A 21,483-nucleotide genomic window follows, 5' to 3' on the forward strand; every position below is an offset into this window, starting at 1 on the left:
AACACCCAGCCGGGCCGGACAGCTACCTAGCCGCAGGGTGCAACAAATGTGCAACCCAATACCCATAAGGATAGGGGTATGCTGCCAAGCCGAGTAGGGTGTTCTCCCAAAACCAAACGACACACAAGGACGAGGTTTAGCAAGAGAATGAGACTGGACAAGTCTCCTATATACAAAGGAGGGGTATGCTACTCGGACTGAGCAAGTCCCCTAAGGATGGGCTTGGGCTAGCGCCTTCATCGCCCTCGCAATGAGAGGGGATTCTAGTATCTAAAGAAATTTAACAGAAATCCATAAGACTGTGTTAGTCTATCAAAAAGAGAAGAAAAGGCTACCAGATAATCGCAAATTCCATTTTATTCCTATAAAAATAAATCAAGTGCTAAGCAAAGAAGAATTTTCAATAGAAGAAATACACAATCTATAGCAATCATAAAATGATAAACAACATTAATTAGTCCAGACCAGCCGCTGGATAGCCTAATAAAGTAAAAGAAAACAATATCAAACACTTCTATGCCCAACCACAAACACCACCCCAATATGGGGATGAAATCAGATGATGCTAAAGTAATCATCTGATATCATAATACACATGATAATATTCCTACAAACCGCCTTGAGATCAGACAGTACTCATGTCGATAATATCGAATAGAGTAGTCATCTGATCTCCTTCTTTCCTAAAACAATTTATTTAAATAAAAGACAAGTTTATGAACCTCAAGAGAGTCTTACCTGAGCAGTCCATTTATTATCATCTTCAAAACCTAACTCAAAGATTAGTACAAGAGAAGAATATATATAAAAAAATATCAAAAGATTATGATAATTCCAATTTATTAAAAATTTCAGTGCATACATGGGACATCAACTTGTGCAGATCCAAGTGTGAAGCGGTGAGCCATAAAACATAAAGACGGGCTCCAAGTAACCTCATCATTGCCCTTTCAATGAATGGGGCTACTAATATCTAAGAGGCATCTAAAAGACTAAACAAGTCTACTATACAAATGAGGGGAACGCTACTTGGACTGAGCAAGTCCCCTAAGGATGGGCTTGGGCTAGCGCCTTCATCGCCCCTGCAATAAAATCATTCTAGAACAAACTTTCAATTATGTATGGCATCAGAGAGATGAAAAATTCTTAAGCAATATCATCATTGTTATAGAAACCTGTCTATGTCATATGAACTCAAAGTTTCTCAAGCAACCTAAAGAATCAAGGAAAATTTGAATAAGCAGCAAGCAATTTAAAATATATTTAGCTGTATCTACCCCAATTCCCACACTTCTAAGCAGTAAACAATTTAAAATAAACAGTAAGTAATTGAAGAATTGTCAGAATGTTATTTCAACTTCCGAAAGCTCTCACAAGCCTATTAAAAGAAACAGCATGCAGCATGCATATGTCTAGCTAATCACCCCACTCAACTTGTCTCTTTATCACATTAGTTATGAGCAACTCCTGTGATCCAAAAAGGAATAGGACGAGGCAGACAGGTAAAGCTCGCTCAATTCAATGAACATTGGGTATCATTTTTTTTTTTTATACATTTTGTTACAAAAGCAAGATTTAAATGGACAATTCATGAGGTCGAAACCTTGATGAAATTTCATTATCACTTTTCCTTACACTAGAATTGCCGAGGGGCAAAAAAAATCAGGAGTTAGGATAAGCAGGAAGAATCAATAACCTATTGAGTTGAGAGATTGCAAATGTAGAATCAAAAATGAAAAGAAACATGGGTCCAGGAGATCGAAAGATGGAGCATGCTACTATAGTGAATGCTCATGTCAAAAGTGAACAGTAGCAAGAAACCTGAGTAACGCTTTGACAAAGGTCAAGAGCCATTAAACATAATTGCGCTAATATTAACCTCAACAATGATAACAAGAGACTACTGAGACCCAATCAGAGAAAGGGGACAGACTTGAATTGTCCTGGCAATAGAAAATGATTGCGTCTTTCCTTTTTCTTTTTCAAAACATGCGCAACTCAGGTATGAGAACATTTTACTCATAGTAACAAAACTCTACAAATCTTCTCTGAAATGAAGCCCTCCTCTTCTTCTTTTTTATAAATGCAATGGCACAAGATGTAAGGAAAGTTGACACGAATATAGTATGGTGAATAAATGCAGGTGAAGAAACATGTAGAGAGCTGCACCCTGCTATTTGACTCTTGGATTCTTAAATGATGCTGTCTAGTTGACTTTCAAACAATTCAATGCCAACCAAGAGCAATGGGACACAAAGACCTTCACAGGGATTTAACTTTATATATATATTTTAACCTGGAAAAACTATACAAGATATACACTTAACTTGATAACGAAGATCGAAGGCAATTCACACAGATTACGAAAATAAATAAATGACTCCGAACCATAAGCAACCCAGATCAGGAGTATGATTTGTGCAAAGCCATAATCAGAGAAAACACATAAAACGAATGAAATCCTCTAAAACCCCAAAATTGTAAAGAGGCCTACAAAAATGCTATCCAAACAAGCAATACAGTTCAAGAATAAGCATATGAGCACAAGAACACTATGATCTAGTGAATAAGAATCAATCAAGATAATGCAAAGGATTTTTGGATATCACCTTAATTTCAATGATGAGCTGATTTCCCTTCTCAGAATTTCCTCTGAAACAAGAAGGACTACGACCCTTCCCTTTCTTCTTTTTCAGAGATGCAAAAAAAAAAAAAAAAAAATTGCCAGAGCAAGTGGGTTCAGGTTGATGGAAGAAAAGGGTTTGAGATGGTGTCAATGGAGGTCAGGATCTGATGGTAAGGGAGAACAAGGAATGGGTTTGATGGGGAGAGGCCAAGGTGGCTTGTACAGGGGATGGGAATGATGGGGGTTCACCAAATTCCAGCATGGAGTGGCGGAGGTTGGCCGGAATTGGAGCTCCAACAATGGCCGACCCCTTCTCTTCTCTCTCTCTCTCTCTCTCTCTCTCTCTCTCTCTCTCTCTCTCTGTTTCTCTCTTTCTTTTTTTCTTTTTTTTTGCTGATAGATGGAAATGGGTTGCAGAGGGGAAGGAGGCTGGTGTGGGTTTTTTTTTTTTGGGTTTTTCGAAATGGGTTTTGGGTTTGGGTGGTGCGGTTGGTGGTGGTGAATGGTGGTTGAGAAGAGGGTTTCGGTGGGTTTCGGTGGAAGAGGCTTGGTGGAGGTACGGCCGATGGAGGTGAAGGAGATAATGAGGGTGGTGGCCGACGGTGATGGAGGAGAGAATGGGGGTGGCGGCCGACGGTGGTGAAGGTTTGGTGGCTGGCCGGCGGCTATGGTTGAGAGATGGTTGCCCGGGTGGAGGCCGATGGTGGAGCTTGATGGTGGTGATTCCGGTGGGTTCGTCGGAGCTCGGTGGATGAGGGTTTTGATGGAAAATGGGTTTTGGTGGTGGATTTGGGGGTTGCAAATGGTGATAAGGATGGTGGCTAGGTGGTGGGAATGGGTTTGGATTTTTAGGGATTTCTGCTTTCCTCTTTCTCTGCTCTCTGGTCAAGAAAAAAAAAAACAATCTCCCTAACCCTAACTCGACGGGCTTATGTAACGAAGGGGTAGTGATAAATCCGACCCCCCCCATTTCTTCCCAGACAACCCCTCTAATGTATTCAATGACCCCTCTTTTACACAGCAAAGGGGGTGGCCAGGGAGAGAAAAATGGAAATGATATTGTTCAAAGCCCTGCTGTTCCCTGGGCAGCCCCCATCCATGTATTTTGGTATTCTTCTATACAGGGCTAGTGGTCCAGGTAGGAAATAGGGGGGATAAATCTTTGCAAAATATCTTCTCTCTTTTGATCTCAACCCTCCAAATCACCTTTATGGATGGAGGGCTGGGATCGAGGGCTTTTTAACAACCTAACAACCTAGGAAGCTTCCAAGGAAGCTTCCTAAGATGCTCTCTCAACTAATCATAACCCTTAACCCCCCCTTAAACTGGATTAGGGTCTAATGATTACTTGCAAAAGAAGAAAGGAATCTTTCTTATTTACAGAAATGCCCAGCTCCTGGATAATGCACCCCTCGATTATGTAATACATTAATCTGTGCACCCACACATCCCCCTGGACAGCCCTCAACGGCTAATTTGAACTGGTTTTTCAGATTCCAGCACAGCCCCTTTTCTGGCTAAATCGCCACCCTTCTGAATTTGCCTCACGACACTTTCTGAGGTTTGCTCGCTGGGCAAATTAGCTCGGATTCCGACGAAATTTTGCAGGGATCCTGGTGGGACCCTAAGCTAGCCTAAGGCGTATTTTGGGGTCCACACACACACTGATTTGAAAAGGTTATGCACAAAACAAGGAGGTGCAGGGCACGGTCAAAATGGGGTGTCTACAGAAGGTAATAAGTGCATAGAGATAGGTGCAAAAAGGTGAAGAGAAAAACGAGGTATGAGGGGTATATTTGTCCTAAAAGCCATCTTTTCTCACCTGACAACACATTTTTTATAAATTTCAAATCAATACCCTTTGTTCACAATTTCGCATAAACTTTGCATTTTTTTAATGATTTTCCCATTAAAAAACTCAAGAAGGGGCCCACATTATCGGGTGATCAAAATCTTATGAACCCACGTCTCCAACTAGGGGGTGCAACTTGGGTCGGGTGGATCAGGTTGAGGCCAACCCTAACGCAACCCAAGTTAGCACTCCCTCAACCCTAACCTAACCCAACCCGAGCCTTGGGTTGAGGATGGTCAACCCTAACTCAACCCACTTCTAAGTCTCTCAATCCTAATCCAACCCATCTAACCTGAAATCGGGCCGGGTTGTCGGGTTGGATTCAAGTTCACCTAGGGCTAAACAGAAGAATGCAATAAGTCAAAGAAAATAGAGATAAAATTAGAGGACGGAGGTCGGTTTGGGTCAGGTCGGGTTGTGAAGGCCTCAACCCTAACCCAACCCGAAAATAAATCGGGTTGGCCTTTCCCAACCCTAACCCTACCCAACTCGTGGAAATGCCAAACCCAAGCTAAAATTGGGGTTGAACCCATCGGGTTTGGGTTGAGCCCGACCCAAGTTGCACCCCAATTTACAACTTATCCATAGCAAAACACATAAAGTGGGGTCCACATTATTGGGTGATCTAAACCATTCAGTTGCTGGACTTTGACATAGACAGGCCTTGTCCCAATAATCTTCCGTATATGAAGATCCAAACCCTCGAACTAGACCTGGCAAACGGGTGGGTCGGGCCGGGTCAACCAGCGGGTGCAGGTCACACAGGTCGGGTAAGGAGATGACCCGCATTTTTGTGGGTCAGAATTTTGGTGACCCGCGCGGCCCGCGGGTGGGCCGGGTCAACCCGTGGGTCACCCGCAAATTCAAACAGTAGTTTATTTTGGAAAATATTATCACTGGATTTTGATGACGGGGGTATGACCGGCACCGTGGGATGATCCAAACCGTCCATTAGATGGCCCACAGCCTAAATAGGTTGTGCCCCAAATCAATAGTTTTCAAAGAGAAGAATAAGAAGAAGAAGAAGAGGAAGGAAAAAAATAGGGAAAAATTTACCATGCTTGACCTTTTGAACTGAGCTTCTCTTTAGCCATTTGCTGAGAGAGAGGGAGGGGGGGGGGGGGGAGATGAAATTTGGATTCTAAAGGCAGATCAGACAAACAGCATTTTAACAAACAAATAGGCAAAAGCAGATGAGTTTTCTATTTTATTTTTTTATGGTTTCAGCATTTGTTTTTTTATTTCATCTGCTGAGAATCTCACTCTTGCAACGCCCCTTTTTTCTCTTTTTAATTCCTTTCGTGGTCTTCAATCTGTTTGCCAACTGGGTTTTTACCTTTTTGGAAAGTTATATATTCATACTCTTTTCTTACCTGGGACAGCCCCTTCGAGTCTATTTATGAATTATCGTTTTCTATTCTCGTCTCCTTGGTCAATGGTCATGACTCATGATTTTTTTGCAGGGATTTCCATCCCTCATCAATTTCACGTCTACCCTCTCATTAATGAAGAGAAGGAAAGGAAGGGTATTTTGGTAATTTACATGAAATCCTAAATTACTTCACCTACAATTATAGGTGGGGCCTAAAATGATCTAAACCATTTATCTGCTGGGCCATGTTCTGAAAATCTTTTTTTGTCATGATTCGTCCATAGGGGCCTCCATGTAGGAAATACACAGACACTACCTGTATAACAGCTCAATTTTTCGAATATTTTAGAGTTATTATTGGTAAACGAGAGACATAGAAAGAGACGCGGGTGCCCGCGGGTTGACCCGACCCGACCCGTGTTTTTGCGGGTTGGATCACCCACGGATTAGTTTTGACTGGTCACTAAAACTCAGACTTGTGCCCATAAATTCGCGGGTGGGTCTGGTCGACCGACGGGCACGGTCGCTTTTGCCAGGTCTACCTCGAACCCATAGGAGTTTCTATACTATACTAATATTGTATACTAATATTGTATAGGATGATCCAAACCCTCCAATCCATGAGAGTTTCTATACTACACCATTTTTAAACATCCATAGATCAGACAGTTGGAATCATCCTATGGATAAGATTTTGGAGGCACGAACTCTCTTCCTGTTGGCCAATAAATGAATGATTTATATCACCCACATGTGGGTACCATTGTAATTATTACTACACTAGCATCAGAGACCCTCCACCATACAAGAACTTAGTTTATACATTTCTTATTGTATGCTGGGAAGGCGAGTGACAGCAAGACTTGTCAGATGGGCAGTTCATGTCATTGATCAGCTGCTGACTGCAATCGTGATACCCCCCTTTCTTTATTTTCACAGAAACCATTAAAGAGGGGATTTTCTCCTTTGGAGATATCATTTCCCTAAACCTAATCGAAATTGGTTACCTAATCTAAACTTACTACTTCTCATATGATAGTTGATGGTCCAAGAAGAGAGAGCTCCTCTCGTGATGTTCTACAAGATAATCTATCACAAATTTGGTCCCCTCGTGTTGTTCTACAAGATCAACGGTCTCGATTTCCCAATAGGTAGAACTGTTTCTCCAAAAGAACACACAAAACGCATTCCAAACCGCCACGTTAAGGGTGTCAATTTTGGCTCGGGCTCGGCTCGAATCCTTAACAAGCCGAGCCGGAGCCGGAGCTTGAGCTAGGCCAGGCTCGGCTCGGTTCGTTAAGGCTCGTTAAGGATTTAATATATTTAAATATATATATTATATATTAATATATACACTAAAAGGGTTGTCCAGAGAGTGAAAGGGAGAGGCAAAATATGTCACTTCTTTTTTGGAACCCCATTTGTTACTTGGACCACCCCCGTGGTGTAAAAATAGTAGTCAAATTACAGTAGATAGGGCTGTTCAGGGAAGATGAAGGGTGTGAATATATCATTGCTCTTAATATAACCCGAGCCCGGTAAGGCTCGCGAGCCTGGTTCGAGCCCAAGCCGAGCTTTTGAGCTTAACAAGCCGAGCCGAGCTGGCCCAAGCTCGGCTCATTTACACCCCTACACCACGTGCCACTCCCTATCTCTTTCCAACCACCACGCGAGCCTGGTTCGAGCCCGAGTCGAGCTTTTGAGCTTAACAAGCCGGCGGGCCAAGCTCGGCTCGTTTACACCCCTACACCACGTGCCACTCCCTATCTCCTTCCAACCACCACACGAACACAAACCCCTCTTCCAATGAGTAGAGATTATGGACCAAGAACATAGAGGCAGTAGCAAAAACAGAGAGCGAGAGAGAAATGGAAAACAATGGAGAGTCACTTCACGTAATAATGTTTCCGTGGTTTGCATTCGGTCACATAAGCCCATTCATCCAACTCTCCAACAAACTCTCCTCCCACAACATCAAAATCACCTTCCTCTCTGCCCCTTCAAACATACCCCGCATTTCTCCCTCCCTCGCCCCCCATATCCAAATCCTCCCAATCCAAATCCCACCCCTCCAAGGCCTCCCTCCCGGTATCGAATCCACCTCCGAAATGACACCCCACATGGCCGAACTCCTCAAAAAAGCAGTCGACAATATGACCCCCCAAATCTCCACTCTCCTCCCCCAACTCAAACCCCACATTATTTTCCACGATTTTGCCCACCAATGGCTCCCCTCTATAGCCTCCCCTCTCGGCATCAAAACCCTATTTTTCTCTGTTTTCGCCGCAGTTTCATCTGCTTATTTAATGAACCCTGCTCGCCTCCTCACCGCCTCCGGCCAAACCCCCACCGCCGGCGACCTGAAATATCCGCCGCCGGGATTCCCGTCCGGTGACTCCTCGATCATCTCCCTCAAAACATTCATTGCCCGAGATTTCACTTATGTTTTTGAGAACTTTGGTGGGCCCTCCGTTTTTGACAGAGTCGTGGCCTGTAATAAAAACTGCTCTGCCATTGTTATCAAGTCTTGTCTTGAAATGGAAGGGCCTTACATCAAGTTTGTGGAAACCCAGTACGGTATAATCTTTAATACTCTTCTTTTTATTTTGGGCTGGCCATTACATGTCGATTTTTTACATCGAGCAGTTTTGAATCCTGGGCAAGTGCTCTGAGAGCATGTGAAACAAACAATTACTCAATAAGCTTAAGTTGTGGGACATGGCGTTATTTAATCTTTTCTATTTTAACAGGTAAACCGGTTCTTTTGGCCGGACCGGTGGTTCCTGACCCGAATCCGGCGAAGCTGGAGCAAAGATGGGATGAATGGTTAAATGGGTTTTCTTCAAAATCCGTTGTGTTTTGTTCTTTTGGGAGTGAGACTTTTCTGAAAGATGAACAGATTAGAGAGCTTGTTTTGGGTTTGGAAATGGTGGGTTTGCCGTTTATGGTGGTTCTGAATTTTCCAGGAGGGGAAGACAGTGAAGCCCGTTTGAGGACAGTATTGCCGAAGGGATTTGAAGAGAGGGTAATGTTCGATATTTTCAAAATGTTTTATTGTTTAAAATAGAAAAATGAGTTTTTTTTTAAAGAGACCCTTCTTTTTGTGAGGTGTTGGTGGTGTGAAGATGAACGTAGCTCACTTCCCTCCACACACACTTCGTTTGGTTGGCGGAATTTTTTTTGGTTCTTGGGACGTTTTCTGGAATTTCTGCAGGAAACCCATGTTTGGTTGTTGGGCCCAAAATAATCTCAGGAACCAAAATAATCCCGCACGAAACCCTACCGTGGAAAGGAAGGAACCGCAAATAAGCTTGCAGATGATTTTTTTTTTCTTCCCAACAGTTAAAGCAACCAAACGACCCCAAAGTCCGGTCAACCAAACATGTGATTAATGTTAGCATACTGTAAATTTTTTATGGGAAATGATATTTCCCCTTTAAACGGATTAAATCCACCCCCCGTTTGGTTGTCAGTAAATTTTTTATCCTAGAAGCTTTTTAATCCCAACAATGAAGTCAACGGGATTTGCTAGGTTTTTTTTTCTCTCCAATTCCTATCACAATTTAGGGGTGTCATTACCAAATATGGGAAGGGAGGAGAGAGAGAAAGAGAAGGGACAACATTTTCTAGGAAAGAAAAAGAAGGGACAAGAGTCCATGTCATACTCATAAGCAATCATTACAAGAGTGGGATTAAAAAAATTATGGTGCTAAAAGGCAACCAAACATTGGATGGTATGAAAATTTTACTAAAAACTTCCTTCGTTTTAAATTTTACTGGCAACCAACGGTTTCTGTGAGAATGGTTCACCGCATGAGGATAAATTCTCCCCCACTTTCTATTTGGTTGCCGGATTTTTTTGTTCCTGGGAGTTATGTGGGAGAAAAAAAATACCCTGGGAGATACGTGGGAAAAAAAGAGTCCTAGAAGTATCTTGGTAAAATAAAAATCCCATGTTTGGTTGACCGGATTATGGTGGGAAAAAAAAAAACTTTGTTTGATTGCTTGAACTGTTGGTAGAAAAAAATTCTTCTCAAGCTTATTTTTGGTTCCTGAGTTTATTTTTGTTCCTGGGGTTATCTTGGGATGGGATGAAAACACAATCATTACAAAAGTGGGATTAAAAAATTCACCCCACAAGTAATCATTACAAGAGTGGGATTAAAATAAACTTAGTGCAAAAAGGCAACCAAACGTGGGATGGGATCAAAATTTAACTAACTCTCCCACATAACTCCCACGAACAAAAAAAAACCCGGCAACCAAACAGAGGTCCGGGGGGGGGGGGATTTTATCCGTCCGGGCTTTGCCTTCAAAACTTAACGAATAACATTAGAGGGGGGAATTTTATCCGTCCGGGGGGGTATCATTACCTTTTTTATTTGTTTTGTCTTGTGAAACTTACAAGGAGTCGTCTGTATATTAGTATCTCCGCAATTTGATCATTCACCATACCAAATTGTTCCCAACAGGTGAAGGAGACGGGTAGGGTTCATACAGGGTGGGTCCAGCAACAACAGATTTTGGCCCATCCGAGCGTTGGATGCTTCGTTTGCCATGGAGGATTTAGCTCTATCACAGAAGGGTTGATAAACGATTGTCAGTTAGTTCTTTTGCCAATGAGGGGAGATCAGTACTTGAATTCCAAATTGGTGAGTGGAGATTTGAAAGCAGGATTGGAAGTCAATAGGGAGGATGAAGATGGGTCTTTTATTAAGGATGATTTGTGTGAAGCCGTAAAATCGGTTATGGTTAGAGTGGAAGAAGAACCGGGTAAATCCGTGAGGGCTAATCAAAAGAAATGGAAAGATTTTCTTCTTGATAAGGAGATTCACGAGAAGTTCATTAGAGATTTCGTTGACAAATTGAAGGAGATGGTGTTTGCGTGAAACAGGTAGATTCGCTATGTAATTTAACGTTTCTTTGTCGTTTTTTAATAAGTGCAGAGGACTACACTTTCAATATCTGCAGAAAGATCTCGCTTTCGGAATTTACGTTCAACAAACAACATCTTGTCTTTTAGTACCTAAAATTTTTCAAAAGGTTATTGCATTTCCCAAAAAGCCTTCAGAAGCCGATTAAAGAAGAAAAGACAACTGGGTTTGTGCAAATATCAAATTACGGTTGTTCCGATAACACTTACCAAAGAAAAAGGGCAATGATATATTCACCCCCCTTTTTTTACTTGGGACAGCCCCATCTACTCATCTAGTTTAAAAGAGTAGTCGTTAATTAAATACACTACAGGGGGCTGTCACAAGCATAAAATGGGGCGGATAAAGGTTTTTTTTGCTGGGTTTTTTTTGTTCCCAGGATTTATGTGGGTAAAGGTTTAGTGGTCACATCAGCTTTTTCTTGCTGACATCAGCAAAATCTTGTCTTGAAAAGGGTGTTCTCTCTTTCTCTCTCTACCCTCTCTCCACTCATCATAATATCTTTCTCTAATTAATGCTCGTCCCCTCTTTTGTCTCCTACCTTTACCCACATAAATCCCAGGAAAAAAAAAAAGAAAAACCCGGCATCCAAACAGAGCATAAAAGATGCAACTGATATTGCGCGTACCATGTTTAATTAATTGCACCGACTCACCTTGTCTTTTCTGTTTAAATTAAGTTTGTGAGTGCTTAGAGGATTGATGATAACCTTTGACAGCTGTTTAATTGGTAAAAGATATCGTGAGTTAGTGTAATTATAAGAATATTTGTAGCTAAAAAATATACATTCCACCGGGTTGGGAGTGATTTTAGAGATTCCCTCTAAATTAAACATAGAGGAACACTAGAGTGACAATTAACCTTGCAAAAACTAGGTAAAAGGACGGTTGGTTAATATAAATTTATGATAATATTTTTTGTCATAAATGGATGTTGACCAATGGGGGTGCCCTTTTACCCTCTTTTTTGCAAGGGAGCCTGTTAGTTTAGCATTCCACCTGACCATAATTCCCCCAAAAATATTTCCATTAAAAATGTTTTTCTTCCGATCCAAAGAGAGCCTAAGATTTAATCATTAAATCCAGAGTTAGCGATGGGCTTCGTGATGCTCTATGATCCGGTGGCGAGATTGATGCCTATTACCTTCCATCTCTCATAGAAGCAAATTGAGCAATGGTGGCGCCCTTTACCCCCTATTTTGCAAGGACGCCTGTGAATCTAAAACCCCCCTATTTTGCAAGGGCGCCCTTATCATCAGAACCCCCAAAGAAAACGTTTTTAAATCTGCCCAATTCTTTTCACAATGCTAGCAGGGCGCACCTAAATCTGCCCTACCCATGATAAATCTCGGGTCGGTTCGGGTCGGGTCGGGTTTTTTCACGTTGACGCAAATTTTTAAGGAAAATTCTTGTTTGGCAAGGCAACTCAACTCATAGAAGCAGAAATTACACTCACATTACACTTGAATCAAACAATGATGTAATTACACTCACATCACACTTGAATCAAACAATGCTGTAATCAAACAATGTAGTAATTACAATCAAACAATGCTGAATCAACTCAACTCATAGAAGCAGAAATTACACTCACATACAGTAACAGTGGGTGCGTGGGTTTTCACTTTAACTTTGGGATAATTACATTTACACCCCCTCTAGTTTCTGACACATCCACTTCCACCCCTATAGTTTAAAACGTGACAAATACACCCCTGTAGTTTCAATTTGTTTAAGGTAGGCCCCCTCAGCTGAAGGTTCATCCATAGATTGAAGGGTTAGGATAATCCGATGGAGCTGATTTTTTGGGCACACCCTAACTATGTCAGGGCCCATCAAATGAACGCTTTGGATCATCCAAACAATGTGGGCCCACATTATTTGGATGATCCAAAGCGTTCATTTGATGGGTCATGACATAGTTAGGGTGTGCCCAAAAAATCAGCTCCATCGGATCATCCTAACCCTTCAATCTATGGACGAACCTTCAGTTGAGGGGGCAAACCTTAAACAAATTGAAACTACAGGGGTGTATTTGTCACGTTTTAAACTATAGGGGTGGAAGTGGATGTGTCAGAAACTAGAGGGGGTGTAAATGTAATTATCCCTTTAACTTTTAACTAACAATAGAAAAAAAATGTACATACTATAACTTATGTAACTCGGGTCGGGTCGGGTCGGGCCCCTTCAAACCCGGCTCGACCCGAGATTCATGCGGGCTTTTGAATGCTGAACCCGGCTCGACCCGAAACCCATGAAACCTGAACCCGACCCAGGCTATTTTCGGGTCGGGTCGATGCGGGTCGGGTTTTACCCGGCTCGAGTTGCAGCCCTAATTAAAAGGGTAAGTAGAATGCTCATGCCTACATTTTGAATTATATTTTTGTAGTCATCATGAATAATAATAATAATAAGTACTAAGTGGTGTATCTCCCTATATGATCTCTATAGTGCTTGCATAATGAGGGTTGTAGCTTGTGTGAATGGAGAGTTCCTCTGCATACAATCCTGCAATCAAATGGTCCTTGGTTATGATGCAGCTAGGGTTATCACCGACAGATAACACAGGAAGGTCAAGGGGTATTGGGTTTGCTTATTTTGCCTGTGATAAATCTGTGACAACTGCTTTGTCTAGCATGGATGACCAGGTTTGTGAGTTTTTGTTTATTGGAAATGAATTACTGGTGTAAGTATTCAGTTCATGCTTACAAAAATACACTTGTGAGAAAAAATAGTAAAACTCCAAACAATGCATGGATGATTTTACAGTATGTTCTTTTCTCATTTCAGGAACTCAATGGAGCGTATATTCGTGTAAGTTACGCTAATGACAGACCTAGTGGTGGGTTCCATGGTGGTGGAGGTGAGGGTTGCAAAGCATTTTGACTCTGAGCCTTTTTATTTGCATTGTTTTTGTTAGTTTCTAGTATACCACATCCTGAGGGTGAGCCTTGGCTCAACAGTAAGGTTGCTCCATTGTGACCTGGTGGTCACTGGTTCGAGTCACGGAAACAGCCTCTCTGCAAAGCAGGGGTAAGGCTACATACATCTAGCCCTCCCCAAACCCCGCAATGGCGGGAACCTCGTGCACTAGGCCGCCCTTTTTAGATTACCATATCTGAATATAAGTACCCTACATCCTGTGGACCCCGATCCGAGGACGGTGCCGAGGGACGCGAGATCCCTCCTGCAATCCTCAAAGATCTCCACAAAGTGAAGGAGAGCTCTACCAGGGAACTCTCGAAACTGCTGCCACCCTCACAGCATAGCATGAGTGGCGATATAAAAAGAAAGAGATACATCCTGATCCGGAGCCAGAGCTCGAAACCAAGATGTACCTAAAAATAACTCAGAGTCGCCATCCATGGACACGCCATGGAACCAAAACAAATGCTCTGTTTGCAATGGATAACCAGAGATACAAAAGGTCCGTGCCTGATGACGTATGGAGAAGGTCCGAAGAGCGCCCCCAATTCGCCCGAGTGCGAACACTTGGTCTCTTATGCCATTTTTCATTAACTTCGAAGAAGTTTGGTTAAAAATCATGTGAAATGGGAACAAATATCCCCGAGTGAACGTCTACCTAATCATGCATGGCTCGAGGATGAAATAATAAACACACATAAAGTAAGATAAAAGATGTGTCACCTAATGACAACTAGGTTATGAGTGACATGCTAATAGGTGTCTAAGTTCTGGTGGACAAACACATGCATGCTACAGCTAAAAGTATAGGATCAGTACAAGAGAATAAGAAAACACATCAAAACATACAATAACAACACAGCAAATCCTAAGACTCTAAACGATTTAGCCCGAGTCCTCGGATGGTCTGATGTTCATCCAAAGAAGCCTACGTATCCCCGCCTCCACGAGAATCAAGGCAACGTAGTTCTTCGCACCTATTCTAAGCTAGGATGCCTAAGACACATAGACCTCTATCTTAGACTCGATCTAAAAGACCGGACTAGTTATTAAAGCTTCTTGAACGATTATTTAAATTCCAGTGAATTGTAGATTTTAGGACACCCTATATGCCCTAACTAAATGCTAGTTAGCCCTAAGCTAATGCAGGTGGTTCCTACAACCTATGTGTAACTAGGCTGTGCATCCTAAGGAAAACAATGGGATCACTAACGCATCCTAGACCTAGTCATCAGTCGGCGATGTGAATCGCCAACTGACCGGACGGAGGCGCTCCTATAACTCTAGGACAGACCCCTAACTCTAAAAAACAAGCACACAACAAACAAACAACCTATCAAAAGAAACACCTAACTCTAAAAACTCTCTATCTAGGAGAAACTCCTAACTCTAGAGGAAGATCTTTTGAAAAACAAGGTTTTAAAGGTTTTTGAAGAAAGTTTTTAAAATATTATTTACAAAAAGTTTGGCTGGACTTGGGATGTAAATCCCAAGCTGCACTACGTACCTCGGAAGAGGATCAAGCCAACGTAGTTCGAAACGAACTCTCAAACTACGCTTCTAAAAGAAACACTCACACTTCAGATTTTTTTTGAAGGTTTTTTATATTTTCAAATGTTTTTGATATTTTTAAAGTTTTCAAATGTTTTTGAGTTTTAAATTTCTAATGTTTTTGGATTTTAAAGCTTTTCCAATGCTCAGGACCTTTAGATGAATTCACTCTTACAGAGAACAAACAAGCATAACCATAAACTAGGGCAAAGCCCTAAAGCAAAAAGGGGAAACCCCAAACAAGCAACTAACGCCTCAAAGAGACGAACCACAACAAGAAAGATACCGTCCCAAGAAGAGAGAAAACGATCCAAGATCCCAAGCAAGCAAAGCTCTAATAAGACTGAGTTAGCCTCTAATCAAAGCGAAGCAATCAATAACTCTAAAGGAGAAACTCCGAACTAACAACACTAAAGAGGGGAACAAATGAGTCAGAGACTCTCTAATAACACTACCGAGTCAAAGACTATCTCTAAAAGAGGAGGCCACTCTAACATGAGGCTATGTAAGCCTCTAAAGGGGAAACTCTCTACATGAGACAAGGCTTGTCTCCGAGACACAAATGACGTAAAAAGGAATAAGAGACCCTGTGCATATTTGGCAAAGGTAAAACACCCAGCCGGGCCGGACAGCTGCCTAGCCCTAGGGTGCAACAAATGTGCAACCCAATACCCATAAGGGTAGGGGTATGCTGCCAAGCCGAGTAGGGTGTTCTCCCAAAACCAAACGACGCACAAAGAGGAGGTTTAGCAAGAGAATGAGACTGGGCAAGTCTCCTATATACAAAGGAGGGGTATGCTACTTGAACTGAGCAAGTCCCCTAAGGATGGGCTTGGGCTAGCGCCTTCATCGCCCTCGCAATGAGAGGGGATTCTAGTATCTAAAGAAATTTAACAGAAATCTATAAGACTGTGTTAGTCTATTAAAGAGAGAAGAAAATGCTACAAGATAATCGCAAACCCATTCTATTCTTATAAAAATAAAACAAGTGCTAAGCAAAGAAGAATTTTCAATAAAAAAAAATACACAATCTATAGCAATCATAAAATGATAAACAACATAAATTAGTCCAGACCAGCCGCTGGATAGCCTAATAAAGCAAAAACAATATCAAACACTTCTATGCCCAACCACAAACACCACCCCAATATGGGGATGAAATCAGATGATGCTAAAGTAATCATCTGATATCATAATACACATGATAATATTTCTAATCCCGCCTTGAAATCAGACAGTACTCATGTCGATAATATCGAATAGAGTAGTCATCTGATCTCCTTCTTTCCTAAAACAATTTATTTAAATAAAATTAAACAAATATGATAAGCTTCAAGGTAATCTCACCTGAACAGTCCATTCATTATTGTCTTCAGAACCTAACTCAATGCTTAAGATAAGAAGAGTATTAGAAATATCAAAAGATTATGATAATTCCAATTAGTAAAAATTTCAGTGCATACAGGGGACATCAACTTGTGCAGATCCAAGTGCGAAGCGGTGAGCCACAAAACATAAAGACGGGCTCCAAGTAACCTTATCATTGCCCAGAGAAGGGTTCTTTTTTAAAAAAAAAAATGGTTAAAAGAAATCCAAAAGGTTGGGTAGGCCTACTAAACAAAAGAGGGGAGCGCTACTTGGATTGAGCGAGTCTCCTAAAGATGGGCTTGGGCTATCGCCTTCATCGCCCTGAACCCAAGAGGAAGATTCCCAAAAAATCGATAGAAATGCCAAACACTTACGAAAAACTTAAGCTCTAATGGAACATCAAGATGACAAGGGTTTGCTCAAGAAATCCCAAATAAACCCGAATATCGATACCAAAACCCACAGGGGTAAAGATAAAAAAAAGGAGGGGCTCCGAGTAGCCCCATCATAGCCCTCTGAAATGAAGGCCCAAAACACATTCAGTTACGAATATAGGTGAATGTCTCAAGGAAATGACATCCTCGCAATGATCAGGTATTAGAACCAATCCAAAAGGGATCAGATAACAAAGCCAGTCATGCCGGAAACATCATCTACTTAACACATGCTATTTTCAAATCAAAATATAGAAACCAAGGGTTAACTCAACCAAAGCCAGGTTCAGGAAATATATGAAAATGTCAAACTCCAGGAATCTACAAATGCTCCAGAAATAATTGAAAACAAATCTTTCCAGTAATACCCACAACATAGGGTAAAGAAATAAACATCAAGTGATACACACAAACAAACCCTCGACATGGGGTCTCCTGTGAAATCAGATAGTACTCATACCCATGACATGGAGTAGAGTAACAACCTGATTTCCTACATCAGTTAAACATACATCCCTCCACCATCCGCTCATCACAGAAAATAAGATTGCCATCTTGCACTCAAAAGTCAAATTAAATTTAAAGCCAGAAGCAATGCCACCACAGCAGAAAACAAGATAAGCAACCATGAATCAATGTATTATAATTTCAAAGAATAAAACTTCAGAACCACAACACAATTCAGCTGAACCCTCGACGTGGGTCTCCTGTGAAATCAGATGATTCTCATACCCATGACATGGGTATGAGTAATAACCTGATTTCCTACATCAGTTAAGCATACATCCCTCCACCCCCCATTCACCACAGAAATTGAAATTGAAATCAAATCCAATAAGCAAATTGACATTAAACCCATGAAAGAATGATATACTACCAGTAAACGAAGTAAATAGTTACACATGATTCGGCAGTAGAGGAGAGAATTAGGAATATTACCTGACATTCCCAAATCAAAACCCATCCAATTCTCCTTTTAAAATTCATAAGCCTAATACCCACAATCTTAAACAATTTAAATCCTCTTTCAAAAGAAATCAAATCGAATCCTCCAGGCAATAGAAAAGCTAGAATTCAACTTTTATTGTTCAATAAAAGGAAATCTCAGCAAAGATCCTCATAAAAATCGGTCTATATGACTTATGCTTTCAACTCAAGATTTTTTTATCATAAGCATTTTCTAATGAACAAAACGAATGAGGGAAAGAAGTGATAACCAAGAAGCACTCCATGAACAAACCAGTACAGAGTGAATCAAAAGCATTAAAACCCCATTCAAAACACATTAAAAACTCATACAGCACTCATCAAAATGAAACTTAAAGGTGGATCAAAGAGTAAACATACCTGAAATGAGGGAGAATAAGTTGAACACCTTCTTCTGTCAATTGTCTTATCCTTCCATTCTCAAGAATTTGCTGGAAATGTTAGCAGCTGATATGTGCCGGGTATGAAAATGGGAGTCGGATCTATAGCGCATAGCCAGAAAATTTCGCTGGACTACAGAATTTACAGAAATTGATGGTTCTTGGAGCGAAATTGAAGGCCAAGGAGCTGATTGTGGGAGTGATGGAGCGATGGAGGGCGATCAGCGATAATTGCCAGAGATGGGAAAAGCAGGGGATGATTTTAATGGAGAAGAGGAAATAGAATAGGGTTTGAAGATGAGGTGGGTTTTGGGATGGGTTTGGGTATTTAGAAAATGGGTTTGTGAATTGGAGATGAAGGTGGCTCTGAAAATGGGTTTGGCAGTGAGATCGGAATCTGACAAATATCGCCGGAATCAATGGAGGAAACAGAGGTAGTGATACTCGGATTGGATTCGGTGGAGAGTGAGATGGGGGTGGCTGAAGCTGGGTGGTGGTGGTGGTGGATCTGGAGATTGACCGGAGCACGGCCGGAGTTAATGGTGGTGGGTGGCTGTAGGGGAAAGAAGAAGAAGATCGGTGCTTCGGCCGATTCACCGGAGGAGTGACGAGGGAAAAATCCCTCTTCCTTGCTATCTCTCCCTCCTTCTGCTTCTCTTGATTGGGATTTTAGTGAATAGAGGCTTTAGGGTTGGAAGAAGATGAAGGTAAAGATGGATGGAGTGGCTGCGATGGCTGGGGTTGGTAATGGTGGTCGGAGGTGACAGAGGCGGCCGGCCGGAGTTGCAGAGATGAAAATGGGGGTTGGTTTTGGAGATGAGAGGCAAGGATGGAGATGAGAGGTGGATGATGGAGGTTGCCGGAATTAATGGGGGAGGGTTTAGGGGAAGATTGTGGTGGGTGAAAGAGGCAGCAATGGCCGGTGGGTGGCTTGCCGGAGAAGGTGGCTGTGAGGAGAAGGGGTTTGCTGGAGGTGGAGGTGGCTGTGAAGGGTGAAAGGGGTAAGGGTGATGGCGGCTGGAGGAGATGGTGGTGCCGGTGAAGGAGTGGGAAGAGAAGATGGAGAGGGTGGTGGCTTGCGGTGGAGGTGGAGGTGAGAGGGTATGGGTGCTGGCCGGAGTTCCGGCCGATGGGAATGGTGTTGGGGACGGCGGCTCCTTTTTTTTTTTTCTTCCCTCTCTCCCCCCTCTTTGAGAAAATGGAAATGGTGGCTTTATACTTAGGTTTTTTTTCTAGGTTGATCTTAGCCCTCCATCTCTCTCTGCTTTTCTTGCTGATGAAGAAAAACCTCCTCCCAAAACCCTAACCCTAGTTGTCTTTTAATGGGAAATGATAAATTGACACCCCCTTTAATTTCCTATAGACAGCCCTCCTCAAGTGTATTTATAATTACTCTTTCAATCTCAGAGGGGGGTGCCTGGGTAGAACAGACCTCTAAGATAAATGATATATTTGATCCCATTTATTCCTTGGACAACCTTCTCTAATGTATCATCTCTTCTTTAATTCACTTACAGGGCACTCCCTCTTGGATGACTTAACCCCCTATATGAATTTGCACCGCGACACTATCGAGGCTTGCTTGCTGGGCAAATTAGCTCGGATTTCGACAAAATTTTACAGGGACCTCGGTGGGACCCTGAGCTAGCCTAGGGACGAATTTGAAACATTAAAACACTAGTTTGACAGGATTTCTATCCTAACGACTCTATTAGGGTTCGGTCAAAATGAGGTGTCTACACATCCATTTTGTATTTGTGAAACCATAGTTTTAAATTTCGGCTGAACTTTGAAATTTCGGATTTCGGTTGAGACTGAAACCGAAATTTTGAGTTTTACCAAATTTTGGTCATTCCGGCCGCAATTTCGAGAATTCAATTTTTAAAAAATAATATAGTATTTTATGAAAATTCGAGAATTATTTAAATAATAATAATAATATAGTATTTTTTAAATAATATGGTATTTTTGTGAAACAAGCAGTTACTCCAAAAGCTTAAGCTATTGGAGAAGGTTTTATTAAATCTTTTATACTTTAATACTCCCTTTCACGTGTGGCCCCTCTTTTTAGGTTGGCCTACACATGGCACATGTGGCCCCTTTTTTGGGTTTGGCTATTGCATGGGGATTTTTGCTATCAAGGAGGTTTGAACTCTGGGCCTTTGGTTCTGATACCATGGTTATGACTTATGAGAGGTGGTTATAACTTATGAAGAGAATCGCATCGGACTTTTTTTTTTTTTTCTTTTGAATGGTTATAGAGTAGAATATGACTTCTATGAAGAAGAGAATATGTGCTTGGCCCATATGACTAGAAAGAAGAATGTGGGCCTAAATCAATGATTAGAGAATAGCTGGGCAATTTCTCATAAAGCCATTTCGTGGAAACTCAGCTCGTAACAGATTTTGTCTTATCCTCTGTGAAATTACCTAGCAAGTCCTCAAAGATTAAAGTTAACCCATCCCTTGAACTTCCAAGACTCACATATAGTCTTCCTGGAAATCAAACAGCAGATATGGAGAGAAAACATAGCACCAAATCAAGCTCTAATCCTATTCATAACGTATCCAACCAGACTGTAAAACCCAAGTTGGGAAAGAAAAGAAACAAAAATAAAAGAAAGCAGGCAAAAAGGGGCATTGATAAATCGACTCCCCTAATGGATAAATCGACTCCTCATGTGTCTATCTCTCTCCTCTTTCTCTCTCTCTAACCTAGAGGAGAGAGAAAGACAAATGGGGAGTCGATTCATCAATTTGGGGAGTCGATTTATCACTCCCCAAAAAGAATCGTAACTTGATGTTTATTCAATAACTGAGCCCCCAACTATCTCTTTTTTCGTCTATTCGAACCCGCCTTTTGTGACGAATCGATTCTTGTATCCTCAACACAATCATCAAACACAACATAACCTTTTTACATACACGAATTCACAGATTTCTATACCCCCCTCTTCCACCTTTTCTTCTTCATCCTTTCTTCTATCTTCTAGTAAATTGCAATGCAACAACAAAAACAAATGTAAAAACAATAGCAGTGGAAAAAGGAAAAAAA

General features: G+C 41.5%; 1 protein-coding gene across 1 annotated transcript; it reads left to right on the forward strand.

Moving 5' to 3' along the window:
• The first annotated feature begins 7,633 nt into the window (after positions 1-7,633).
• LOC143847365 (anthocyanidin-3-O-glucoside rhamnosyltransferase-like) lies at positions 7,634-10,840 on the forward strand. Its single transcript, XM_077356176.1, has 3 exons — positions 7,634-8,427; positions 8,601-8,875; positions 10,323-10,840. The coding sequence occupies exons 1-3, from the start codon at positions 7,719-7,721 to the stop codon at positions 10,737-10,739; spliced, it is 1,401 nt and encodes a 466-aa protein (XP_077212291.1). The 5' UTR covers positions 7,634-7,718; the 3' UTR covers positions 10,740-10,840.
• The last annotated feature ends 10,643 nt before the right edge of the window (positions 10,841-21,483 follow it).

Source organism: Tasmannia lanceolata, unplaced genomic scaffold, assembly GCF_043159265.1.
Source record: "Tasmannia lanceolata isolate RefF3 unplaced genomic scaffold, GAP_Taslan_0.1 ptg000015l, whole genome shotgun sequence".
Lineage (NCBI taxonomy): Eukaryota > Viridiplantae > Streptophyta > Magnoliopsida > Canellales > Winteraceae > Tasmannia > Tasmannia lanceolata.

Bases quoted from the DNA above. Each gene is read 5' to 3' on its own strand.
- LOC143847365 (XM_077356176.1), top strand. From the start codon at position 7,719: ATGGAAAACAATGGAGAGTCACTTCACGTAATAATGTTTCCGTGGTTT. The intron at 8,428-8,600 runs GTATAATCTTTA...CTATTTTAACAG, and splicing joins GTTTGTGGAAACCCAGTACG to GTAAACCGGTTCTTTTGGCC. The intron at 8,876-10,322 runs GTAATGTTCGAT...TGTTCCCAACAG, and splicing joins CGAAGGGATTTGAAGAGAGG to GTGAAGGAGACGGGTAGGGT.